The sequence below is a fragment of the Cygnus atratus genome, chromosome 2 (assembly GCF_013377495.2).
Source record: "Cygnus atratus isolate AKBS03 ecotype Queensland, Australia chromosome 2, CAtr_DNAZoo_HiC_assembly, whole genome shotgun sequence".
In the NCBI taxonomy this organism is placed as follows: Eukaryota; Metazoa; Chordata; class Aves; order Anseriformes; family Anatidae; genus Cygnus; species Cygnus atratus.
Window position 1 is genome coordinate 66,081,964 of NC_066363.1, and position 23,467 is coordinate 66,105,430.

General features: G+C 42.5%; 3 protein-coding genes across 3 annotated transcripts in view; 2 read left to right on the plus strand and 1 right to left on the minus strand.

Moving 5' to 3' along the window:
• Nucleotides 1-23,467, minus strand: part of GLB1 (galactosidase beta 1) — a 96,340-nt gene that overhangs the window by 7,114 nt on the left and 65,759 nt on the right. The gene's annotated exons all lie outside the window — the stretch shown is intronic.
• On the plus strand, nt 9,649-10,713 carry CX3CR1 (C-X3-C motif chemokine receptor 1). The gene has a single exon (XM_035568876.1). The coding sequence runs from the start codon at nt 9,649-9,651 to the stop codon at nt 10,711-10,713; it is 1,065 nt and encodes a 354-aa protein (XP_035424769.1).
• On the plus strand, nt 21,440-22,516 carry CCR4 (C-C motif chemokine receptor 4). Its single transcript, XM_035568875.1, has one exon. The coding sequence runs from the start codon at nt 21,440-21,442 to the stop codon at nt 22,514-22,516; it is 1,077 nt and encodes a 358-aa protein (XP_035424768.1).

The window sequence follows — 23,467 nt, forward strand, 5'->3', positions numbered from 1 at the left end:
AACAGATTACAAAAGTTTGGGCAGTGAAAAAAAAGTCCAAAAGGAGGAGGAAAAGGCTAAACTTGGACAAAGTGAATAGGAGAACAAACGGTAAACTGGGAGGTTGGCCAGAGGATAATGCAATCTTGCCAGGGATAATTTCATCTGGACACAGTCAAGGGATAATGTGCACTGCCCTCTAAAAGGAGGACTGGAGAAGATGATTTAACAGATCTCCCATTTCTGGAGAGCATTCTCAGGTTTCTCAAGGATGCCATGGCAATGTGATATTATTAATAACAAAAAGCGAGGGGCAGGAAGTAAATAGGTGCAGCAATAAAGGCGGCAGGAGGATGGAACCAGTGGTAACTACAAACAAGCATAAACAGGGCACACTGCTATTAACAATTGTCTATTTTTGATGTTCCTTCAACAGAAAACACAAAGGAAATTTGAATGCCACTTATGAAGGGAAGGCCCGGGGAAAAGAAATACTGAGGGAGAGCAGGTAAGGGAAAACACAGGCAAAACGCTCAAGTATGCGTATAAAAAATAGAGAAATAACATTACGAGCAACTGTCTAAATGGAAAAGCCAAATAGGGAAACTACCAGGCTAGAGGAAATGTTTGTGAAGCAAATTTTCCAAGAAAAAGGTGATCCTGGCCACCACCATCCAGCCATCCAGCCAGATGACCACCCCAGACTGCCTCTGCAGTGGGCAGCTCTTGGAGGAACCTCTTCCCTCTTCAGCTCTGCCACTGCCCTTTGGGGGCACCTTGGGTAGCCACTAGCAGCCTCCATCACAGTGCTGCATGGCTTTTGAAGGGATGTAAGTGTGGTTCTTCCAGCCACCACGGCTAGCTGGGTGCATTCAGTATGAGTCTTACACATTTCTCATACTTTCCCATCCTGTGGCAGGTCCCTGGTGGCTGGACACTGCCTGGAAGCTATCTCAGGTTGCAGAAGTGCAGCATAGAACCCTAATGCCCATATCCATGGATCTGGTCCTAGCATCAAGACCACAAAATTGCGACCCTGAGAGGCATGGGTGAAAAATTCAGAACCATTTTTTGGTGATTTTTGAACCTCAGTTTTAGGACGCATGGTCTACACAGGATCATACTGTCAGGCCATATTCTCCTAAGTGCTTAAAAAGTGCTTAAGTCATTTCTGAAACTGATATTTAGAACTGTGAGCTCTGTAGGGCCAGACTTCTAAAGGTACTTGTCCTACTAGAGGTTCAGACTGATGCCTTGTGGTGTTTTCAAAAGCACCCCAGTGCTTAGCTCCCATTGAGAAGAATTATTTGAATCAGTGATAGCGTACCAGGAGAATGCCTTGATATGCTTATCTGCAACTTCACTTGCTCGAGAGCATTTACAGGTCATGTCCTGAAAGCTGAGCCTATATCCTGCTCCATTAAGGCCATGTTCGTTTATGTTGCTATCTAAAGAATAACAGCAATAACAAATATGCTCAAGAAAATCACCTGAGTTTTTGTAGAGCAACCTAAGGATATAGCAGGACCAAAAGACCCTCTGAATGGCTTTGAGCAAATTTGAAGAGAAAGATGTCAGGGAGCAGGTGGGACCCATGGAACCCTATCTTCATGGCCACAGCCTCAGGGGCGCTTTGTCCTCCCTGGTGTTGAGAAGGAGCTTAAAGCATTACAAGACTTACAGCTTTTATTATAAATACAGCAATAACCACAGGGGCAAGCTGCCATGGCCCCAGCAAACCACACACAGCCTCAGTGTTTTTGTCCCTCCTGGGCAGCTTGCAGCAAGTCTTCCTGATGGAACAGAAAAACAAGCTAACAAGGGGATGTGGCTGGGGGCAGGATGCCTCGTTGGCACCAGGGCTCAGTCCAGTTTGTTGTGAAGTTAACACAAACACCCCAAATGAGGCCCCTGGGCTGGCCAGCTGGGTGGGACCACAGTATAAGCATCTCCAACTCTTGTTCAAAATAATACCTCTGTGGTTGCTCTGAAGCACAGGTGGTAAAGTCTTCACCACTGGCAGATAGTAATAGCTCCACGTTTCTGTTCTTTGCTTTTTTTTTTTTTTTGCTTTTTTTTTTTTTAATCAGAATATATCTCATTCTGATGCAATGGACTAAGCTGGGTTGTGCCCTGGATTCTTGCTGCCCTAAAGTTATCTCCAGGTTAGCACCACTCTCAGAGCATATTTGAGAAAGCACTTTCCAGTGCTACAAAGCCTTAGGTGAAGGTGGCAGAGATCCTGGACTCTATACTATCCCCTCCTGTCCAGTCCAAACCTGACCTTTTCAAACTTTTTTTTTTTTACCAAGAATTATTGGTTTAAATTTATAGATTTACATGCTTCTCATCTGCAGCTACTGGTTCTAATTTAAAATTTTAGAAGCTAGTGCTTCTAATTAATTTGTGATGGTGGTGTAAAAACTGTAGAACTGATCCAGGGAAGGAGCTTTTTTTTTTTTTTTTTTTTTTTTTTTTTTTTTTTCTCTTTGACCTAAATGTCTGTGTTAAGGGACTACAAACTTCTGCAATATTCGGGCTTACATTTATCTTCATCAGAAGTGGTTTGATCAGCTTCCATTTCTAAGGCCTTTATTTTTTACTTAAAATGCCCTGATTTTTGGAAAACACTCAGCATTCTTCCCCTTGAGTTGGAAAATCTAATAATGAAGTGGCCTAGGTCGCTACTTGTTTTTAAAAATCTTAGCCTCAAATCTTGGGGGAATCTCCATAAAGCACCCAAACTGATAAGCAATTAACAAGCTTGCAGAACTCTGCCTGGCCACAAAAATGGCCCAGCTGACCTGAGAATAAATCACTGAAAAAAAATGAAGAAATATCAAAGAAAGGAATTTCCTCACCTTAAAGTCATCAGAGAAGGCCTGTGGGAGCAGGGAGGAAGGATGCATCTGAGAGTGTCCCAATGGCTTGTTTGCTCTGCTTCCCTGCCCATCAGAGGCTGTAGGACTTTATCCAGGCCCCCTGTGCTGTGCTCCTCCACTGTGTCTGGCTAAAGCCTGCTTCCCAGACTGATGGCTCCTCTGGATGTGGAGGCCCTCAGATGTACAACAGTCCCCTTTTCCCGCTTGAAGTTCCAGTCACGTACCTTTCACTGTTAAATATGTATATCTGATTTCTAGCTTGTGTGTTTCTGGTGTGAACTGCCCTGTGTTAGTTTATTGTATGCCAAATCCCACTAGATTAGCAAGACTGTTAACAAGAGCAAAAGTGATACCATTTTCACTTCAATACACTTTCTTTCCAGAAGTTCAGCAGACAGCAGTGAATTTTTCACTGAGAGGACTTTCCTCAGCCCATTCATCACCTGGGTGGCTATACCTTTTCTGTACTTTCTTCACCTCTTATAAGTTCGGACACCTGAAGTATGCCTACAGCCCTAGTAGTGAGCTCTACAATGGTAAAATCTTCCCTCCTTTGCTCCTTCCCATGTAGTACAGCTGTGAACACCCAAAGATTGCATCAGCTTTTTGTACTGAAACATCTAGCTGGGCACTCAATTTCAGTGTCTGCCCATGTTTGCTTCAGGGTTTCCTGGCGGATGCACCCCCCATGCTCCAGACATGGTCTGTGGTGTTCAGCCCACCTGCATGTAACTTTTGGCTATAATAAAAGCCAAGGTGAATCATCTGAGAAACCCCAGATTACTCAGAGCTGGCTGAATCACTGTGCAATTCTCTAGCATTTTAATCACTTCACCCTGCTAGCTCTGATTCCCAGTTTGCTTTCAGACCACTGAAGCATTTTTGAGTCTGTACTCATGGTTCCCACAGAGATTTTACAAACAATATATCCAGTTCAGTAGGGCTTCCCTCACTGACAACGGTTTTTTGAGATCTCACAGCTAATCAGGCCAAATTCCATTGTAATGCTTTATGGGGTTTATGTTGCTTTGGGCTGGAGACAGTGTCATTCACATCAGCAGGCAATGCCAGCCAAAGCTGCAAATCTCCAGCATAACTTTTACCAACCTTGTCATCAAACCAAAGCTTTTTTTTTTTTTTTTTGTAAAGCCACACAACAGCATTAGCTACACTCTCACCCTTTACTCCTTTTACTCTTCAAATTTTATTTTGCCCAAGATAAGCATTAGCTTGCACTACCTGTTCTATCTTGCTTCCTGCTTTTGAGTATTGGCATTGTGACAGCTCTTTCCATCACTTGTAGAAAGTGTCCCTATTTCAGGACTGGATGAAAGGCTCAATTTACAGGAACTGCATCTGCTGGATTGGGCCTAATTTGGGCCCTAGCTAGCTAAAATGACACCAAGAAGTTTCAGAGACCATCCCCAAAGGACAGAGCTGCCCAGCTCTGAAGCTACACCAACCAGTTGGGTGTAAGACTAGAAACCAGGCCCCGGCTCTGGTTAGCACATTTCCCACACATCTGCGCTTTGTTCTGGGTGTCATCTAAACCACAGTTAGAGGTGTCTGCAGCAGCCTGGTGAGTGCATGGTGGATGCATGGCACTGGGTTGGTTAAGAGTTTCACCAGGACTGCCAGTAAGACTTTTAGCCCACTTCCCTCCTGCTTGTTTCTACCTAGACCTCGTTAGTTCCCTTAAATTTCATGTGTGTGTATGCTAGAAGTGCCACCAATAGCTATGACATTTCATTTGGAGGTAGCCAAGGACATCCCTGTGGTCTTGCCGAGAATCACTGGCAGGTGGGAGGTTGATGGCTGTAGCCACGACTGCACACAGGCAACAGTGCTTATACTTGGGCAGGGTGGTGGCAGCTCAGATCTAAAGGTGACAAAGGCAAATGCACCCATGGGGTTTCGCAGGGGTCCCCACAAAGCCTGCCAGTTTCCCTGGGCCCGCATCAGGCTGAATCGCCAGTATGCAGCTCAGGCCTGCTGGGCTGAAAACATGCCCTGTTTGCATGAGAAAAGCGAGTTAATTCAACCTCACCCAGAAGCGCTGACTAAGGTGTGAAACTCTTCTTGAGATTTGAACACTTTATCAGCATATTGTGCAAATCTGAAGCGTGACCCTCTGGCAGAAATCTGGTTTGTTTTATTTGTTGGCTGCTTTTTATTCACTGGCAGCAGAGGCATCATGGAAAGCCAAAGTGCTTGCAGACCTGGTTTCTTGGCAGAAAAGCTTGTAACATGGCATTAGGCTGATAATGAGTAAGATCAGATGTGCAGATAGGATTTTGCTCTTGTGTCACACAGCTTGATGTCAGGGATGTTTGAAGGCTGAAATGCAACTTCTGTTGTTTAGGGGAGCTTGCAACTCTCTCACAATTTCACTTCCCTATGTGTTACGTATAGCGCACACAACACAAATTGTCTGGGAATAGCAGTGTTGAGAAACAGGGTTTTCATCCTGCCTACTATTGTCTTTTAGGCAGCTATAAGCATTACTAAAAGCAGAAGTCTTTGTTGGGAGTAGGGTGCAAAGCTGCTGGGGAAATGGGGAGAGAGAGAAAAGTGGTTGTACAGCTCCATGAGAAGCAGAAGTGAATCTACTATTTCCTGTATTCAGCAAAGGAAAATGCCTGGCTGAGAAACATTGCAGCCACTCCATCCTTACTTGGTATCCTCTGCAGTCTTCAGTTAACTTTTTCTCTTATTTAAACATTTGTCATAAACACAAGAGAGGAAATTAGGTTTAGTCTGACAGTGAGATATCACATGCATGGGGTGGGTTCTGCAAGGCTGACAGAGGACACCTGGCCAGGAAGGATGAAGGTGGGCAGAGTTCGGATCCTCACTCCAGAGTGCAATAAAGTTTTATTGCAAGATGCCTATCTGACATGTTGTTTGTTTGTTTGTTTGTTTGTTTTTGTGAGACCTTTGGTTGGTTGCAGCCCACCTGTTGGGTAATATCAGCTTAAACTGAGGAAAGTGGTATCAGAGGTGCTAAATTTTCAAAAAGAACTGACCATATTGCGTATGCAGAATGAGTGGCAGTGGGAGGATATGAATGTGCAGTTGGATGGATACCAAATCCATCAGATAGAGAGTGAACAAGACACAGACTGTGACAGCAGATTTGGACGCTGCCAATGTCCCCTCCTGCTGCTGTATGTGCTACACGGGATCTTACCCTTTCCATCAGCAGAGGTTCCATGGGTTTTGCAACCACCCATAGAGGAAATTGAGGTAGAGGAAATAACTTGCTATTGTAGAAATAAATTATCTCCACCAGTGAGCTCACTGAAAAGTACTTCATGAAAAACCCCAGCCCAAGTGAAGTTCCTCCTTACTTCAGTAAGGCCAGGATTTCATCCTGCACCTCTGTGTGAGTGCTCTCCCATGAAGAATTGGCCCATTCTAGGCTCATTTTTTTCTCCAGGCAATGCCAGTGGAAGCAGCCTGTGCAGAAGGCTGCCAGCCCTGAGGGCTGTCCAGTGGCAGAAGATGCATTTCCTTACAAGTGTGATACCTTTTATATATTTGGTTTGTGATAGCAACACAACTTATTAGTATGTTCGAACTCATACAGAAACCCTCCAGAGGAACAAGCTACCTTTCTGGACATGAAATCAGGGAGCAAGCATGGGAATGATGAGCATAACTAGAGGCCCTCAGAGAAGAGACAGTGAAACAGTGGAAGCTCCCTCTCTCCAAATGATTAATTTCTGAAATTTCTGAATTTCTGTCTGAAACAGGAGCTCACACAGCAGAGATGCTGGGGCACTCTGCAGTACCATTGTGGCCTCTGTCCTGATTTGTAGCAGAATCAAATCAGGAAGGGAATTCTGGAGGTCTCTGGGCCAAAGCCCTGCCCAGAGCAGGGCCAGCCAAGTTTCAGACATTTCCAGGAATGGAAATGCCACAACCTCCCTGAAGCCCTGTTCTCGTGTTTGACCACCCTCACGGTGAAAATATTTTCCAGCTAGTAAGTAACATGGCCATCGCCTTTTATTCCTCTGAGAAAAATTGCCTGCTTTACCTTTACACCTTCTCACTAGGTAGCTGCAGACAGGAATACCTAGTGAGAAGATTGGGACCTTGGGTCCTCTAGCCCTCTCTTGTTAAGGCTGATCAAACCCACCACTCAACTTCCTCTAGTATGCCAGGTGCTCCGTCCCCTGACAGTTCTGGTAGCCACTTGCTACTGCTCCCCAATACATCAGTGAAGAACCAGCTGTGGAGCACATCAGCCCACAGGGCAGGAAGGACACTCTGGCACTTTGCAGATGGGTGCAGTAAAATCTCAGTGGCAGGGAGCAAAGTGGGCTGGCTTAGTGACTCATATTCAGCATGAGAGCCTTTAGTGCACCACTGACACTTCTTTTCATTTTAAAGGGACCTGCTGCAGGCATTTAGTCTATGAAGAGGTGAACAAAAATGTCAGGATGAGAAGGCAGAAAATGTTGGGCTGTTTGGATTTTATACTACGTCTGCTGCTCATTTCTGTATCCCTCTACATGGTAGATAAAGCAATGTCTGGGCAGACACAAGAAGAGATGGGCAACCTCTCACCCATCTCTGTAGGCAACACTGATTAGTTGTCTCACCAGTAGAAAATTAAAATCTTGCTTTACTATTCCTATCAGCTTTTGCTCCAGCACCTAGCTAGGCCTTTCCTCTTCATTTCCCTATAATTGTGCACATCTCCAGGAGCTGACGAACTAAACTGGGCTACAAGCAAGGAGCTGGATGGCCTTGCAGACAGGCTCAGCTCCCAGTTGAAGAGGCAGCGAGAGCTGCCCAGCCTGTGGGTGTGCCTACCGGATGCATACAGCCCCCCCCCCCCCCCCCCCCCGCACCATGCCCATGCCCCGAAACTGCCAACACTGAGACAGCCCTTCTTCTAGCCCATTTTTCCTGTGCAAAACCACAAAGATTATTTTCTAATGACTATGGGCACTTCTCATTTAAATTTTGGGGAGAACAGCTATGCTTTGAACTTTCAGAACAAGATATCTTATAACAGAGAGTGTGTGTTGTACTGGCACAAAAAAAAAATCCTTTGAGAAATGACTACAAAATGACAGGTCAGAACTTCACAGCCCACACTACAAACAGCACTCTAGCAGTGAAGCGTTAGGAGAAAATGTCAGTAGAGTCAGAAGAGCCATCCACAGGGGAGTTTGTTGTAGTTACCACTACATCATATGAAACTTCTTGGGCAAGGGCTCTAACATACCTCAGGACATTTTTACTTCATGCTTAGCACTGCAAGGCTTATTTAAGCAGAGGCTGTGGAAGTTATTGTGCTCAGTGAAACACGGATGTGTAAGCTGGGATTCCACACACTTTGCTCCAAGGGTCAACAGTTAAAGATCATTGGTGTCTACCACTGTGCCTCTGCTCTCCTTGCAGTCAAAGGGGGTTTCATCAACACAATCACGAGAGTCCAGAAAGCAGTCTGTCTGTCTTGTCTTAAAGGAGACTTTGTCCAACCTTCATTGAATCAGATGCACTGCTCTTCACTGGCTGTACTGACTATATCTCCCAGTAGCAGGAGATGTAAAGTATCCCTATTAGATACAGCTTAGGGTCACTAAACTGAATCCCACCTTTGTAGTCAATGAGGGTTCCTGTAAGAGGTTCGCAACACTGTGACCAAGGGGTAGTTACTAGCTGCAGCTTTGTTAACACTGATCTTTTCTTTCAGTTTCAGCTTTACCAAGTGGTTTGGCCATGCAGTCATGGCCCTGGACTTCTGCACAGCAAATCACATTCAATTTCCCTTCATTTCCTACAGAGAGCACAGATAACTGATACTTACAAGTTCTTTACCCAAGCCAGGGAGCAGACCTAATGCAATAACATATGCACTCCTCTAGCAATTTTGATTCCCTGCTAACAAAAGTCTTTACAGAGACTTAATGCCACATCCCAAGGGAGCGCAGAGGAATGGTGGGTGCCCCAAGTTTTTGGATCTGCAAACAAGCGAACCCAGAGATCATGCACCCTCACTGCATACACTGTCTGCGTGCAGTCTAACCTTGAGCTAATGAGCCCTGGCTCCAATCTGACTACCCCGCACTCAAGGCAGAAGCACTCACATTATGCTTTGGCACTTGAGGAAAAGCGTCAATACAGTTTCTCTTCATTTGATATAAGAGGATTTTCTTAAAAACTCATCAAAGATATGCTTGCTCCCAACAGATGTCCCAGTGCAATCTTTGCTTCTGCCACATCAGCATGCATCTGCTCAGGCATGGCCAAGCTGGGCGTCTTACCACACTTCCACCCTGGGGTTAACATCTGGGGTTATGCTCAGCTCTTGTTGATGCTGACAGGCATCGCATGCTGATTAGCAGCTACATTTAGACTATCGCTTCCTGCTGAACACTGCCCAGCCAACTGGAGAGTGCCCACGCTTCTCACACTGCGATGCACTACTTGCAGAGCTTAGCTGTTCGGATCTCACTTCGCTGCTACTCTGCTGCTCATCTGCTGAGAACGGTCTTACCCAGCAGCCTTTAACATTCTCACTTATTTCTTCTTATACTAAAGAGCTAATTTTCAGTGAAGTACATACAGCAGAAGAGTCTAGACTTATCTTAGTAATCTACCATCACCTCCACAGTCATACAACTCTCACTAGCCCAAATTGTGACATAATCCCAAAGCGAGTGTGTTGGTGAGGTTTCACAGTATTGCATCATAGCAGATGCTGGATCTCTCTCTAACAATTTTCTCTTTTCTCTTGTCATTCATGTCATCTCTAGCCAGAAAATTCATCATGGCAGAAGCATTCCCAGAAGTGACAACCGAATACACTTATGACGAATATGCTTTTACCTGCGATAAAACTGACATCCAAGAATTTGGGAAAATATTTCTGCCAATATTTTACATTGTCATGTTTGCTCTTGGCCTCACGGGGAATCTCATGGTGGTTTTTGCCATTTTGAAAGCAGGAAGTAAAAAAAGCATCACTGACATTTATCTTCTGAACTTGGCTGTCTCGGACCTTCTCTTTGTGATCTCCCTCCCCTTCTGGGCTTCCAATACAGTGCGGGGATGGACTCTTGGGACTATCCCATGCACAGCTGTTTCTTCGCTGTATTATATCGGTTTCTTTGGGGGAATGTTTTTTATCACGGTGATCAGTATTGACAGATACTTGGCTATTGTCCGGGCAACGTACTCTCTGAAATCCAGAACCATGAAGCAGGGTTTTCTGATAACCTGCGGAGTATGGGCAACAGCAGTTTTAGTTTCAGTGCCACATTTTGTGTTTTCCCAGCTGTTAGAAAATGACTGCATTCCTGTGTTCCCCCAGGAGCTGGAGAACATCTGGCCAGTGTTCTGCAATGTGGAACTGAACACCATAGGCTTTCTCATCCCAGTTTGTATCATATGCTATTGTTACTGTGGGATCATCAAAACCCTGCTGTCCTGCAAAAATCAGAAAAAAACACGAGCCATAAAACTGACCTTGGTTGTGGTGGTTGTGTTTTTTCTCTTTTGGTCTCCCTACAATGTGCTGATTTTTCTTGAGACTTTAAAGCACTACGAGTTATTTGTAAACTGCAAACAAATTAAATCACTGGACTACGCAATGCACCTGACTGAAACCATTGCTTTCAGTCATTGCTGCCTCAATCCTCTTATCTATGCCTTTGCTGGGGAAAAATTCAGGAAATACCTTTACAGTGTTTGCTTAAAGTACTGCCCATGCCTGTGCTTCTGTGGGCCCTGCAGTCGCTACCAGGTCAGCTCTTCAGCTAGCTATGCAGAAAGCGCTATGAACAGCAACATTACCCTAAACACCAGTGACCAGGATGGAACTGTCTTCCTATGAAGTGAGAATGCCTCCTGTAAAGAAGAAATTTATGTAAATTTATGTAAATAGCCTTCTGCAGGGCTACCCATCCCTGAGAGATTGCCATCACCCATGGGAAAAGACCTATGACAGCACTGAACTACTGACATGCCTCTGGTTAAAGATTAAATATTCTAAAATTGTGAATATTTTAAAAACAAAAGCAGTACCATATGTCAAGGCTGAACACTGAATTGAATCAAGAGAGAGAAAGAGGATAAGTAGAAGCAAAAGCAACACCCTCTGCCCAGAACAGAGATGGAGAAGAATTTATGGATAGGGAAATTGTTACACAGTTTTGCCATCAACACTTTAGTGTGTATATACACCTGCAGTGCAAATGTTCATAGACCTAAACTCCTGTTTTAAGGAAAGAGAGATTTCTTTAATGAGTGGTAGCTGACTTAGCAAAGAGGAATACTTTTGTTACTGTATATTGAATTATATCTATACGGACGTGATTTGGGGGTTATAGATTGCAACAAATGTTTTACCTGTGCTTTCATACCTAATAAAATCCTACTGTTAAAATAAATTTTAAGAAAAGAAGAAAAAAAAAAGTGTTCTTTCTGAATATGCATTTCATGCCAACAGTACACTCAGTGTTCATAGCATGCAATTACCAGAGCAAGGACTGCTCCAACCCAGAGCTAATCTGTGCCAGCAGGCACCTCTTCTGATATCTGTGGGCAGAATTTGGCAGAACCCCTCACTCAGCACCTCCTCAAGTGCTCCGCTGAGCAAGGGCCTGCCAGGTTAGCAAATGGACACGCGAACATGCTGGGACAACTGGAATTGGAGGTATGGGCTGGGGTGTCATTGTGTTTGGCCATCGTTTGCAGTACTTGGTAACTGCATGCTTCATATCCATGCTCTGCTTGCCCTACCTTGTAAACACCAACTGTGTCTATATTATCACAAAAACAGCTTTGGGGACAAAATAACCACTAATCCATGCTGTCTGCCACAATCTTCCTCAGCCTTTGTGGCCTCCCTCACCACAGTTTATTTTCCCATGGAGACCTTCATGTGTACCCAGATTTAATGTGTTGCAGAGGACATATTTACTATGTGCACTCAACAGACCCCAAATATCCTTTTTTTACTCTTGCAGTGACAATACTTTGGGGGTGGAAAACAAATCAGACAAGACAATGGAGAGTCCTTTACCTGGGCCTCCCTGGAAAGCTCCTGCCATTATCTGCCACAAGGACAAGTGGGATTTTTTTAGGACCTGTGGGCTGGAGTTGTGTGTGTGAAAAAAGGACTGTTGCTGCCTAGAAAGCTGAGATCACCATACAAGCAAAAATCAAGGACCAGTCTTACAAAATGAGTCCATACCAATGGGAACTATGTTTATACATCGATGGAACTGACAAACATACCAAATGTGATGAAACGCTCTTGCTTACTGAGTAACACAAAAAAGTTTTTCCTGAGTATTGGTGGGAGGAGTAGGCCCTGTCTTTCTGGACCTCAACAACACCATGTTTTTCAGAGAGCCTGGAGGAAAGCCTTTCCATTCAGTAACTGAGTAATTTTCCACATACATTAATTCAACAAATACTATTCAATTTTTTTTTTGCTACTGCATATTTACCACAAACTACAGCATAATAGTGCCTTTTCATAACATGCTGTATATTAGGTGTAAAAATATCATACACACTCAGCTTCTAAAATTTCAGCTGTAAGTGGATTTCCAGACTCCGGACGTTTTGGATAAGATTAAGTGTAGCTTAAGCACCACTTGAAATTAAAGTACTTTTCAAAGTTCAGTCTGTCTAGGCAAGGAAAGTCCACCTGCCCCCACCCCCAAGCAAGTGATTCCTTGTGGTGTTTTTAAGAAATGCTAAGAAGTGCAGACTGAAAGAGGAAGGTACTCGAGACTAAACAAGAAGTCATCTGCATGAAATCAGCCTGAAGAGGGTTTATTGCTAAACTGAGTACTGCGATCTCATTTTTTTTCAGTCTTTGCTTTATTTTTCAGGTAATGGTGAGCTACTGAGTGGGAAGAGTAAAAGGTGGTTTTAAATATGATCCATGCACCACCACCAGAATGAAAAGCCCAAGCCTGAGCTTTTGGCCAGCTCTCTAGGAAAGCCCCAATCTTTCTACAAAAATCCTGCACATCACCAGCATGGTACATTGCAGCATACACACCTTGAAGATGTGTCATCCCCAGTAGTGCAGACTTGCTACTGTGGGTCAAACTGCTTTGACAAGCCTGGGCTCTCTGCAATCCACACTGTGCAAACTGCATGTGCAAAAATCCCTCACTCACCAGTCCAGAGCTCCTGCTGACAACCTGCACTTTTTCTGTCTTCTTTAAGACACTGTGCAATGCAAGGCTTTCAAGGATTGTCAGCATAATATCATCATTTTTTATGCCATGTATTTGCAAGTTGTTATATAGAATTTGCTATTTATGTGCAAGGCCTATTTGCTCAATTTTTGAGCATTTGTGTGAAGTTAATAGCGTTAAGGGGGTTTCCAGACATTGGTCTCTGCAACACAGAACTGTTGTAATTTCTCCTCAGAGTAGAAGTGGTAAATATTTGAAAATTCGTTATAAACCAGAATCTTCATTTTTGTTTGGTTTGCATTCACAGGAAGAGCTCTGTTGCAATTGTCCCTTAAAACATTCCAGCCTCCACGAACCACATCAGTTCCCTAGGTTTCTGCTCATCTTATACATTGCGCTCCTGGAGGTACCCCTTGCACCATTTGAGCCTGACTGAAAGCCTGCTGGTGTCTCTTTAAGTCCCTCCATTGGACTTTCAGTTAACTGCAGCCTTTATTCAGAGACACGACTTCTCTAGAAAAGCCTCTGCAGCAGGAAACTGGTGTTACCTCACCACCCATCTCAATAGTTCAGTCACCAACCATTTGGCCCATAGATCTACATGCTGGGATATGCAGGCAACAGAGAGAAGCTGCAGTTCCCCTACAAAAAGTTTGCATTTAGCTCATAAATGCTACATTAAAATTAAAACCAGCAGCACCGTAACACAAAGAAACATGATTGGCAGGGAGGACAAGGACAAAGCTGATGAAGAAGACCAGTAGATGGCGCCACAGCTCTGCTGATGAGATTTTCCCCAAGAGTCAGGGATGTGCTGCTATTTCTATATGCAGTTCCCTATGCTAGTGACTTTACAAGAACAGTTCCTTGCATGAAAGAATTGCTTGAAGCCCTGAGATGCAGCTTCAGCTATTTTTCAGGGCTCCAATCAGGTAGGAACAAACCAGAAGTAAATGGCACCTGGAGCAGATTGCTACACCTTTGTCCACATCCCTTTGCCATCCCTTTTGCCCAGGGCAATTTCTGAGCAACGTAAACCTAGCCTGAGTGAAGACCACTAGGAAATTGGGAGCATTTCCCACTGGAAGGGCCTCATGTCGTGTTGCTGATGGCCTAAAACACTCTTGGATGGGGACTAGGGTAAGCACATGCAGGAATTTAGGGACATCTCACTAGACAACTTCATTAGGGACTTCATCCTCATGGATGAAGTACCTTCACCAACACATTTTCTTTGCCCTAGTGGAAAGGCATTTGAGGAGGCTCAAAGCTGGGTTAGTATGTTATGCACCACGGAAGTATCAGAACTGACTAAAATTTGACAGGGACATGTCAACCAGCAGCTCCAGAATCCCTTTCCAGCAAGTCTTTGCCTTATTCTAGTCCTTCTTCCCCTTGGGATCCTTTGTTAGGAAATAGACTGCAGTCATCTGATTTTTCTGAAGGGAACCCTCATTTGAATCATTAAGGATCATCATTACTTGGTCTGTTTTTTGGTTCCTTATTGGTCCCACTGACAGTCGCTGCTTTCCAGAGTCTTGTGGTAGCTCACATATCAGGAGGCCACAATGCAAGAGAAGGACAAATTACAAGCTACAATAAAGACAACAATCAACGCACAGGCTAGAGTTTACAGATCTAGACAGATTCCCAAAAAAAGACAACTGGAGGCAGTGGCATACACCTTTTTTACACAAGGCTAAAGGAGTGAAGTATCTCCAGATTCACCATAAATTCTCACTATCCCTGTAATCACTCTTGCTCCCCCTGTAGGAAGGACCCTCTGCCTTGAGCTTGCTCCATTATTTCTTCTGCCCATCTCTAGCATCAATGCATTCTTTTAATTTCCACCACAGGGTGGCATTATCAAACTCCATCAGACTTAAAAGCCATTCATGATCAAGTAGGACACCGCAGTCTAGCAACTAGAGTCAGTGATGAACAAGTACAGAGCAGGAAAAATATATTTATGAAAAGTAAGGAAGAAGTAGTCACTATGCCCTGCTGGTGGAAGAAATGTCAATTTCTCTATTTATTTTTGTTTTATTTGTGTGTTCTTATTGAGCAAATAAGAGCCTGTGGATGTTAAATTGACAAGTGTTTCATCAAGTTCACAAAAAGCATCGGAATATCTTGTTAATCACAAAGATGAGTGATAAGTTCCAGTGAAAACCAATAAGAGTTGTTCAGCCCTACTTTTTGTTCCTATCAGTTTTATTTCTGCACCCTGAGAGGTTTTGCCTGTTATTAAAAAGTGAACTGAATATTACATAAGTTGTCTATACAGCTTGTCTTGAAGAGAACTAGCAGCGAAACAGCTTTCACCTGGCAATGGCAGAGTGACTGGGTCTTACAAACATAGAAAGGAGATTATTGTAGCAACTGTTAACAGCAAGTATTGCTTCTTAGTCCTGATCCTATGAAACTACTTTGTATTTTGTAACTAGCTTCATTTATGTTACAAATACTGCCCAAGGACCTGGCAGGAAAGACTGTGAAGGTATCTGTTGTGTAGATGTTTAGGGCAGTCTGTTAACAAGCTTTTGAAGACTACCAACAACTACAGTATTTGAGTCTTGGAGGCACTACTACAAAGCAAACAGAAAACTAAGGCTTTTTGCCAAAATGCCATAATTCCTTCGTATCTAAACTCATTACAATGAACATTAAACAAACTGGCCTGAGGAAACCTCTGCTATTCATTGCTGCCTTGTCTTTAATTACATATTTATTTATTGGTGGGGAGCAGCCTTTAACTAAAACATCATGGCGGTGTCTGAGAAAAAAAAAAAAAGAAAACATATATCTCAGGTATCAACTATTCCTCAGACTTGGAAATAGTGCAAATATGTCATCTTCCTGTAGAAATAGCTTGGGAACATTTCCTTGATCACTGAACAAGACAAAGAAAGATCCTTATGGTATCATTTCACTTTTAAAAACACAACTCTTATTTTCCATTAATGATTTTTATTCTAAGTAAAATTCAGCATATACAATGATTGTTTCTGTAATGCTTAAGGTTTAAAGTTTCAGTTCTTTTTTGTGAGGAGTTCTGAATATAGCAGCTTTGCTATCACAGAACAGGGAAAGAAAGCAAATTAGGTTGAAAGCAAATTTGTTGAAAACAAATTTGGTTGTATCCAAACAGTGGATACAAACAGCAGAATAAATAGGACCAGACCACAGGGAAAAAAAATAGTGTAGGGAAATGCAACTTACCACCATTAAGCAAATAAAATAGTCATGACCATCTAAGACCTAAATCTTCTGTTTCCTAAAACTTCTTCAGCACAAGCAGCTGTCTTAGCCAAAGGGAATTCATATGTTCAAAACATTTGAGGTAAATTATGAATGAACCACCTGGGAAAAGAGTATAGATGATGGATGTCTCTAGAACTAAGAAATTTTCATTTTCTGCATCTAGTTCTCTTATCAGATTGCTTCAGTTTTAATCAGGCACAGTAAGTTTGGAATAATCTGAAAATTAGTAGGCAGATAACTGCACAATGAATAGGTGACACAAGCTTTTTGCTAACAAGAATGGATTGGCACTATAGATATGCAAACTGTGATTCAAGTTCACCTGAATTGCAAGGGCATGGCCCAAGGCCTGACCAGGCAAGAAGAGGTTGGCTACCTGATGGAGAGGACTGTTCGCTGAGAAAGGTACCTGCTTGTGCACTTTGGCAGCCTGGATCAAAGACTGATCTATCTTCAGTTTATCTTTAGTCACTGTCACCTGCCTCTTTCCTGAGACAACCTCTTCTGGACAACCTCTTCTCTAATACACACTTCTGAATCATCTATCCATGGCCAATGCAGATAACATAGGGAATAGATGGTGCTTTGGTGTATCCGTGGTGAGTGCCTCACAGTAACAGCATCTAGCTCACAGATTAGACTCACAGATCTATCTCCAGTCCTTCCTTTGGCGAGACTAGTGTGCAACCTGCAAGATGGCAAGTTAAAAATAAGATTTTCCATAAAAGCAGGGAGTGGCTGAAATCATCTTTTGGCAAGAAGCAGGGTTTTCACTGTTTGGGTTGTTCTGCTTTTAGTTTTTATTAAGTTCCCCTCTTTTGGTTCTGATCTGTGCCCTAACAAAGGACTAGCCACCTCTCAGTCAGGCTAATCAGATTTGGTCCACATCTCTGCGCTCTTGTGATTTTTTTTGCCAGCGCCACGTACCTGATACCACCTAGTAAAGAGGTAAGACCTCTTATTTCTTCTCCCCCTTTCCTGCCAACCTGTTAGTTTACAGCAACATCCTCTACATCTCACTGAGATCCCTTCCCCCTTTCCTCTTAACCTCGTGGTCTCCTGCCATCCCTTTTTGTTAGTTTCTGCCAGGCTCTTCTCTGAAAAAAAGACACCCTGCCACGTTAGCAGGGAACCTCAGAGCTCCCCATCTATGGATTAGTCATATTTAAGACTTTTCATGCTCTTCTCTCTCCAAGACACAGAAGATCCTTCACTTAAAACACATTTCATTCATTTTCTGCATCATTTCATTTGATCAGAGATTTCTTCCCTTTTCTTCATCTTTTCTGCAGTTTTACTAGTAAGTTCTCAAAGGAACTTTTTTCATCAACAGACCATCAGGTGTTTCAGGGTTCATTTTCATCCTTTTCATTTTCATGAACTGGCAGATGTTTTTTTAGCTTCATTACCTAGAGTTCACAAATCCTAAGTAGACACAATCTCTCTTCTCTTTTTGTGGCTATTCATTCATTTTTCTGAAGTCACACTTGCTAAAAGTCTCCTTACAAAGACAGCCCTTCCCATTTGCTGAGGGAACATGAAGTGCACTGATATGGTATGCTTCTGTAACATTACTGCTGCTTTCAAAACACTGTGATCCAGCCATTCCTCCCCACCCCACCAGAGCAACATAAGTGTGCTCTGACAAGGAGCCTTTGCTGCCCAATGCCTCTGGTGGTGTGTCCCAGCTTTCCATCCACGACAGGTACAGAAAGATGCATTCAGCTGGTTCAGAAGCATTTACTACTTGAAAGTCTTTCAGCCAAGGGAGGGCTGGGGTAAAAGTAGTATGCCAGATAGGTCCTTTCTTCTGTCTGGTGCTATATGAATTATGCTAAATTTGCATTGATAAGACTGCAGACTTGGTCCCTGCTTACATTACAATTGAAAGATCAGAAGCATATCTGAAATGTGGCATGTACGCTAAGGACAGGTGGACAGACCTCAGAAGGTTGCTAGTGATGCGAAATCATCCCATTCGGTTCTATTCACTGCTTCATCTGGGCACAAGGAAAATCAGCACCGATGAAATTCAAAGGAGATGACCAGATTGTTGGAGTAGAAAATAATGACTAGGACAAGACAGGCATACAGATGAGTGGTGGTTATTGAGGCAAAAGCGTTGCAGCTAAAACTAAGGAAGGGTGATACCTACAGAGCAATGAGGTGTTTTTTCCTGAAAAGCATATGCTTAAAAGAAGGTTTCATGTCACTGTTACTGCGGACAAAGGGCTGAACTTATGCCCCTTGTGTAACAACATGTCAAAGAGATTAATGAGGCCCTGCAGGGACAAAAGAGCAGCAAGAGGAACAGCTTCTAGTTTCTGTGAACAGAGCTGATGAAACTGGTACCACAGTGTTGCCTGCTCAGCTGATGTCCACATCTTTAAAGGACTGTCAGCAAACTGAAGAGAAGACATACATGATCTGCAGAGTAATAACCTGCACTGTTGATCTCGCAGTGACCTATTTAAAACTCTCCACAGATGCATTTTATGAAAGACGACAGAGAAGCTACTTCCCATATGAGTATTTTATTCTGGCGAACAAGAAACCAGTAGATCCCACAGTTTGCATTGTCTTCACATCAAGCTTTTCTGTAGGAAACAATTCAGCCAAATACAAGCTAGTGGGCAGAGTAACAATGTCAGAGGCATATAGGATAGCAGCAAATAGCAAAACTGAGCATAAAGCTATATCTGTGTCCAGAATGACACAGGAGATTGATCTAGAAGACATATCTTATCTCCTGTTTAGGATCTATTATTTTCCCTCCCTCCTACTCATCTCCTGTAGTTTTCTTGTTTGTACTTCTCAAAGTGACTCTTCAGTTTCTCCTGCTAACAAGGAAGCAGCCTCCCCTGTTGAGAAATGGTTTTTACTTCTGCTTGGCCAGCCTCTTTTAGGACATAGGGGAGAGCAGCATTTGCCAGCTGCAAGCATAGCTGTTCTGCCAGAGGGACTCAAAACCATCCCATTTGACCAGCACATCCTCTGTGATCATCCCCTTTCCCCAGATCCCCAGAGAGACAGGGCTCACTGTCTTCTCAGGAGAAATTTGTAGAAACTGATAGGCTTCCTGCTGTGATAAAAACCATGAGAAACCCCCAGCCCTTACACCACACACACCCACGACATCCTACATCTTATTTGATAGTTTGTGAGAGTTTGACCATTATCACCATTTGCATCAGGTCAGTAGTAGTTTTGCCATATATAAAACCTGCTATGGGAGACATCAAGCAAAAAGGCAGTGTGAATTTGCATGCCCTCATTTCTTTTCTTAGCAAGATAAGCAGGGGTTAGGAAAATCAAAGAATAAACAAAAGGAGACTTCCCTACACTAAATCTATACAGCTCTTTATTACCACAGCTACATGGTATAACTGGCAAAATCAGTTATCCCACATAGAGGGACTAGAAACACACCTCCCACACACCCATCAAGTGCCTCCCTCTTCTCTGCTCACTACAGATGATCCTTTCATTATTTTTTCTGAGTTTGAGATGCGTTTTACAACCCGTGAGAAAGAGCAGTTTCTGTTGAACGAGAGCTACTTACTGACATCTGCTTTTAACAATTTTGGGTAAGATGAAGGGGCTTTAACTCAGCAATCAGGCTCTCACTGGAAACTTCGTATTTCCTTACACACCATAAGACACTTTAATTTCTTTTCTGCATTTAAAGGACCATCTCTGGTGAGCACTGAGGAGAGAAACACTTGTGATACGATCTGTAAGGAAGTACACAGTTTCCGTTGACAGACACAGCTACCTTGTGACATCTGCTTTTTGCAGCTGCTGGGTATCGCAGTATAGGCAGCACCTCACTGACGGAGTTACCTGGCCAAAAGCAAGTGATTCCACTCCACTAGAACCAAGACTCTTCCTCGCATCATTTGAGAAGAAAAGGAGAGAAAAGGTAACATTTACAAAATTTAGTTTTAGAAAGAGTTGTCTATGTTATATGCTCATCACATGTGTGACTGTAATGCTTTTTCATTTACCTTTTGTTGCCACTCACGTAATTTTTACAGCAGTTTTCAGAAATTCTGCATAATCAGGATTGAGTGTGTGTGCATTATATGAGTATTTGTTTTCAGTTTTAAATGCTCAAGTAGAACAGCCAGGCAGAATGTAGATTAGATTCAGGTGTGACTAGGTGCTAGTGTTGCAGAGCTGTCATCTCTAGGACATTGGTGTTGAACAGTTCTGTCCCTGTGACTCGTAATTCAGATTAAATTCCTCTCTGTGCATAACAGAACAGAACTGTAGACAGGAAAGTTGTGACTGAGATTACACGCAGTAGGGGTCAGGTTAATGATAGTCAATGCTTGCTGCACTGTAGTAGCACTATACAGTCTGAAGATAAATAGAGCAATGATACTCACTTTTCTTCTGCTTCCCATTCATAAAAATAAAGACTAACGGGAAAGACATAACACAGGCTTGCAAAAATTCTAGTAAGTTAGGCTAAGAAATGACACCTGCTGTGATGTGAAAAACATAGTAATACATCAATGGTGTATTTGCATTGCATCCATTATGTGATCTGGTCAACCTCAAAGTAACATCACTTAAAACTCTGTATCTATTAGAGAAGAACATACATAAGATGACAAATTCATGTTATTCACTTTACCACTGAAGACAGCACTTACTGAAAATTGATGTCACCTTTCACTGTCTTCTTTCAGTGATGTTTGCCTGAGTGAAAAGATGGGTAAAATCCTGAACTGCTATGAACAGTGGCTTCACTTTTTACTTTACGTTACACAGGATTATCCCTCTCTGATTTGAGATATATAGTCTGTTATCTTTCATCCCTATTTGCTTTCCTCTCTCCAGTTTGGATAGTGTTCAGTCTGACACATCTGATTTGCACCATGTTGGAAGGACTGAGCACATGCATGCCAAGGACAGCACTTTACAAGTGTGCATATAAGCATCCCATAGTACTTGAATATTGTTTGATGATCTGTAATGAGAAGTGCATTGGAACTGCAAGTCAGTCTTTGTGTGTTGCAGTCTTTTCAATGTGATTCAGGCTTGTGGAGTAACCACATGGTCATCATGAAGAGAAGGTCACTGACATTTTTATATTCTTTCATTCTCAGGAATTTGGGAAAAAAAAACATGAGTTCTTCAAGTACAGAGTCCTTTGAAGTTGACACCTCAACCTTATATGACTATTACGATAATTATAATGATGCCCCAAAACCATGCAGTAAGGAAACTGTCAAGAGGTTTGCAGCCTCCTTCCTACCTGTTCTATATACCCTAGTATTCCTGGTTGGGCTAATGGGAAACATTCTGGTCATAGTGGTCCTCTTCAAATACAAGAGACTGAAGAGCATGACTGATGTGTACCTGCTAAATCTCGCCGTCTCAGATTTGCTCTTTGTTTTTTCCCTGCCGTTCTGGTCTTATTTTGCGATAGACCAATGGGTTTTTGGAACTCCCTGGTGTAAAATCATTTCATGGATCTATCTGGTTGGGTTTTACAGTGGGATATTTTTTATTATGCTTATGAGCATAGACAGATACCTGGCAATTGTTCGTGCAGTGTTTTCCATGAAAGCAAGAACTACTTTCCATGGCCTGATTACCAGTGTTATTGTATGGCTGGTGGCTCTTTCAGCCTCAGTTCCAGAACTTGTATTTAGAGAATCTTTCCATGAGCAAAATTATACTACCTGCAAGCACAGATATCCAGGAAATTTTACGACATGGAAACTCTTTTCCACTTTGGAAATCAATGTTTTAGGGCTTCTAATCCCTTTTATAGTTATGGCATTTTGCTACTCCATGATCATCAAAACATTAGTCCACTGTAGAAATGAGAAAAAGAATAAGGCTGTGAGGATGATCTTTGCTGTCATGATCGTATTTTTCTTCTTCTGGACTCCTTACAATATCGTAATTTTCTTACAATTGCTGGAACTTATTGGAGTCATTAGAGACTGTCAAGCAAGCAGGAATCTAGACTATGCATTCCAGATAACGGAAATCTTCGGCCTTTTTCACTGTTGCCTCAACCCAGTCATCTATTTCCTCATGGGGGAAAAATTTAAGAAGTACCTGAAGATGCTCTTTAAGAACTGGTGGTTGCCTGGAGATATTTGCAAGTGGTGTGGACTTCACATTAGTTACCACACCGAGTCTACCAGTTCATTCCACACACAATCTACTGGGGATCAAGACGCGCTGTAATGCGTTTCAGACCAACTGTTGAACTCACCAGAAAGCAAACTGACAAAATCAGGAACTTTGAAAAGCTAAGCAAATGCACAAGCATCTAATAAGCTAGCACCTGATAATAAACTTACTTTAGCTTTGATTTCTGCCTCTTAGATTTTTCTGAATATTATGACAGAAGCTGTCCTAGATGTGAAACCTAGGAGATGGACATGCAAGTTTTACCTGCTGCAATTACAAATCACTGCTCAGATTTCACAGCAGCCTCGGCTCACTGCAAGTACCGCGCTCTGCTTCTTGTTTTTCACCAGCATCAAGACAGAGGTTGGCCTGCATGGAGGGGTGAAGGAGAGAATTCCTCGTCATCAGGAAGCGCACTTGAAAAATATCTTTGAAGGATAAGGATGGTTATTACCATATTTTTTATTCTACAGCTGATCTGTGTAGGACTTGTTTTCTCAGACTCTTAATGGCCACTGTTATACATTTCATCTCAGGGAGAGGATACACCTTCTGTCATTTAAAAAAAAAAAAAGGACACAAAATGCACTCTTTCTGTGCACAAAGAAAGGAAGCCAATGCATTACACTGTGCTATAAATATAGCTATGTTTTCTCTCAGGTATCCGAGCTCTATATATACCTACATTATATATATATAGGTATTTTGAATTACTTTATCACCATACTTCAGGATGGCAAGTCTTTATTATTTTTAATTAACATTAAAAATGTTCAGATTTTTTTGGAATAAAAGTGTTTTTTAAATTTGTTTTTCAGCATGTGTGAGTAAATTTGAAGTATCTTGATTATAAGTATCTTTTTAAGTAATGTTCTTCATTCCAAAAATACCTACCTCCAAGACACAATTTTCATTCACTGTGTATGCATCTGGCAAAACAAAATAAAGAGAGGCAGTGTAGGAAAGGTCTGCCATAATTTATCCACACGTAATTTAACCACACAA

Coding starts and splice junctions, on each gene's coding strand:
- CX3CR1 (XM_035568876.1), top strand. CDS start 9,649: ATGGCAGAAGCATTCCCAGAAGTGACAACCGAATACACTTATGACGAA.
- CCR4 (XM_035568875.1), top strand. CDS start 21,440: ATGAGTTCTTCAAGTACAGAGTCCTTTGAAGTTGACACCTCAACCTTA.